The sequence below is a fragment of the Sycon ciliatum genome, chromosome 3 (genome assembly GCF_964019385.1).
Source record: "Sycon ciliatum chromosome 3, ocSycCili1.1, whole genome shotgun sequence".
Lineage (NCBI taxonomy): Eukaryota > Metazoa > Porifera > Calcarea > Leucosolenida > Sycettidae > Sycon > Sycon ciliatum.
In genome coordinates this window covers 9,263,790-9,266,289 of record NC_088645.1, presented here as the reverse complement: position 1 = coordinate 9,266,289, position 2,500 = coordinate 9,263,790, and the positions used below count along the sequence as shown (strand labels likewise).

General features: G+C 50.4%; 1 protein-coding gene across 1 annotated transcript in view; it reads left to right on the top strand.

Moving 5' to 3' along the window:
* LOC135811367 (regulatory-associated protein of mTOR-like) overlaps positions 1–2,500 on the top strand; it is a 38,464-nt gene that overhangs the window by 16,881 nt on the left and 19,083 nt on the right. The window contains exons 17-19 of the mRNA XM_065324595.1: positions 550–741; positions 1,240–1,425; positions 1,622–1,690. Coding sequence (XP_065180667.1) covers positions 550–741; positions 1,240–1,425; positions 1,622–1,690 — 447 coding nt within the window. The remainder of the gene's footprint in view (positions 1–549; positions 742–1,239; positions 1,426–1,621; positions 1,691–2,500) is intronic.

Genomic DNA, 2,500 nt, shown 5'->3' with positions numbered 1-2,500 from the left:
AAACCTGTGATCACTTTGTGCATAATTTTTTTCCAAATTGGGCGTCTGTTATCCAATCGTTTAGAAACTATATGAGAGTAATTGTGGAGCGGACCTGAGCAATATTCCGAAAACTATTCTCAAAAAGTTCCAGCCAAATTTGAACTATTTCAAAAACCCTACGCGTCTATAGTTTTGAAATCGACTATAGTATTACGCACTCGGTATGAATGTTGGATTAGCCTTGTGCATCTTGTGCACTCCCTGGAGGAGCGGATTGTCGTTTCAGCTGCTAGCAAGTACGTTACACAGTCAGAACCGCTTAGTACGCACAGGGTGTAAGACATACTTTTTGCAGTTGACGAAAAATTGGCACACATGATTGCAGCGTGGGTGTAGTAAGTACGGTAGTAGGTTGGCTAGAAAGTACTTTTCCGTGTTCCCTTGTGGGTACGTCTTATCAGGTTTTGACTGTGTGTGTGTGTGTGCGTGTGTTTGTGTGTGTGTGTGTGTTTGTGTGTGTGTGCGGGTGCGTACGTGCGTGCGTACATGCGTGCGTCTGTGTAACAGGAGGTTTGTTCTAACAATGGCCTGGCTATAGCACTTGTCAATCTCCTTCACATCGACTCGGCGTCGCTGCGCAAGTGGTGTCTGCTATGCCTGGGCCGTATGTGGCAGAACAATGCCAGCACGCGCAACAAAGCTCTTATCCAGGGTATCCATGCCAAGCTCTATTCCCTCATTACCGACCAGTCACCGGAGGTGAGTGCCGGAGAGTAAGGAGAGCTTTGCGGCTGTTTAAGTGCTATGTGTGTGTGTGGGGGGGGGGGGGGAGGGCTGAGGTGCGATCTGGTTTGGGTGCTGGTGTCGGTGGATTTGAGGGGGAGGAGGGGGAGGGGGTGATCTAGTTTGGGTATTATTCTTTTATTCCACGATGGCGTGGGTATGGTTACTTCTTTGTTGGGCTGACATCTCCTTTCTCTCTACTAAGCTCATACACCAGTGTGCACCTTGCATTACAATGGTTTGAGGGTTATGTGCTGTGCCTCTTTCCTCATGTTCACTTCCTGAACCTCCCCCCCCCCCCCCCCCTCTCTCTCTCTCTCTCTCTCTCTCTCTCTCTCTCTCTCTCTCTCTCTCTCTCTCTCTCTCTCTCTCTCTCTCTCTCTCTCTCTCTCTCTCTCTCTCTCTCTCTCTCTCTCTCTCTCTCTCTCTCTCTCTCTCTCTCTCCCTCTCTCTATCAATATTTCCACTGTACAGGTTCGCACTGCACTTGTATTCGCCCTGAGGATGTACTTGAGCGAAGGCAGCCCGGAAGAAAACCCCGACGATCCGGAGGCTGTATTGGAGGACACACCCGAATCATTCCGCAGCATTATTATCGATCAGTCGGTCGGCTCCGTTCTTTCACAGCTTGTGCATGACGGATCACCTCTGGTTCGAATCGTAAGTTCTTAGGATTCAGAGGTCTTGTCAGCAAAAATACAATTATGCTTGGTGAAATCTGACCCAAAGTGAAAATTTAGCGCCCTAAACTTGCATAGCCCTTGCAGTCCTGGAATTGGCACGAATGCGGCTGGACGTACTTTCTTGTAGTGTTTTACCTCTGTTGCACCTATGCCTGCCTGCTTGTTGTGTTCAGGAACTTTGCACTGCGCTGGATCATCTGGCTTCTATCTTCCCTGCCGAGTTCGCCCTTGCTGTGGACCAGGTATGCATCAGTGTGCGCGTGTGTGATTACCTTGTGTGTGTGTGTGTGCGCGCGCGCGCGCGCGTGTGTACGTGCACGTGTGCTCTTTGTGTGAAGATGGTAGGGTGCAGGTACTGTACAGGCAGAAAATTTCGTCGGTCAATAATTTCGTCCAACTCCAAAGAAAGGGATTTCGTCCGGTTGAAAATTTAGTCCATGGACTACAACAATGTATTGAAACGCTGGACAAATCGACATTCGTCCGGCACTTAATTTAGTCCCAAAGCTCCTTGGACGAAAAAGACGATTAAATTCCAGACGAATATTTCTGCTTGTACAGTACATCGTTTAGAGCTGTGTTGTTCTAGTTCTGGCCATGGGTTTCCCAGCCCTCTCGGGCAGCTTTGGGGGTTCCTGGGCCTAGAGCTGTGTTGTCCGGCTCTGGCCATGGGTTTCCCAGCCCTCTGGGGCAGCTTTGGGGGTTCCTGGGTTTAGAGCTGTGTTCTAGTTCTGACCAGGGGCAGCTTTGGGGGTACCTGGGCCTAGAGCTGTGTTGTTCTAGTTCTGACCAGGGGCAGCTTTGGAGGTTCCTGGGCCTAGAGCTGTGTTGTTCTAGTTCTGACCAGGGGCAGCTTTGGGGGTTCCTGGGCCTAGAGCTGTGTTGTTCTAGTTCTGACCAGGGGCAGCTTTGGAGGTTCCTGGGCCTAGAGCTGTGTTGTTCTAGTTCTGACCAGGGGCAGCTTTGGAGGTTCCTGGGCCTAGAGCTGTGTTGGTCTAGTTCTGACCAGGGGCAGCTTTGGAAGTTCCTGGGCCTAGAGCTGTGTTGGTCTA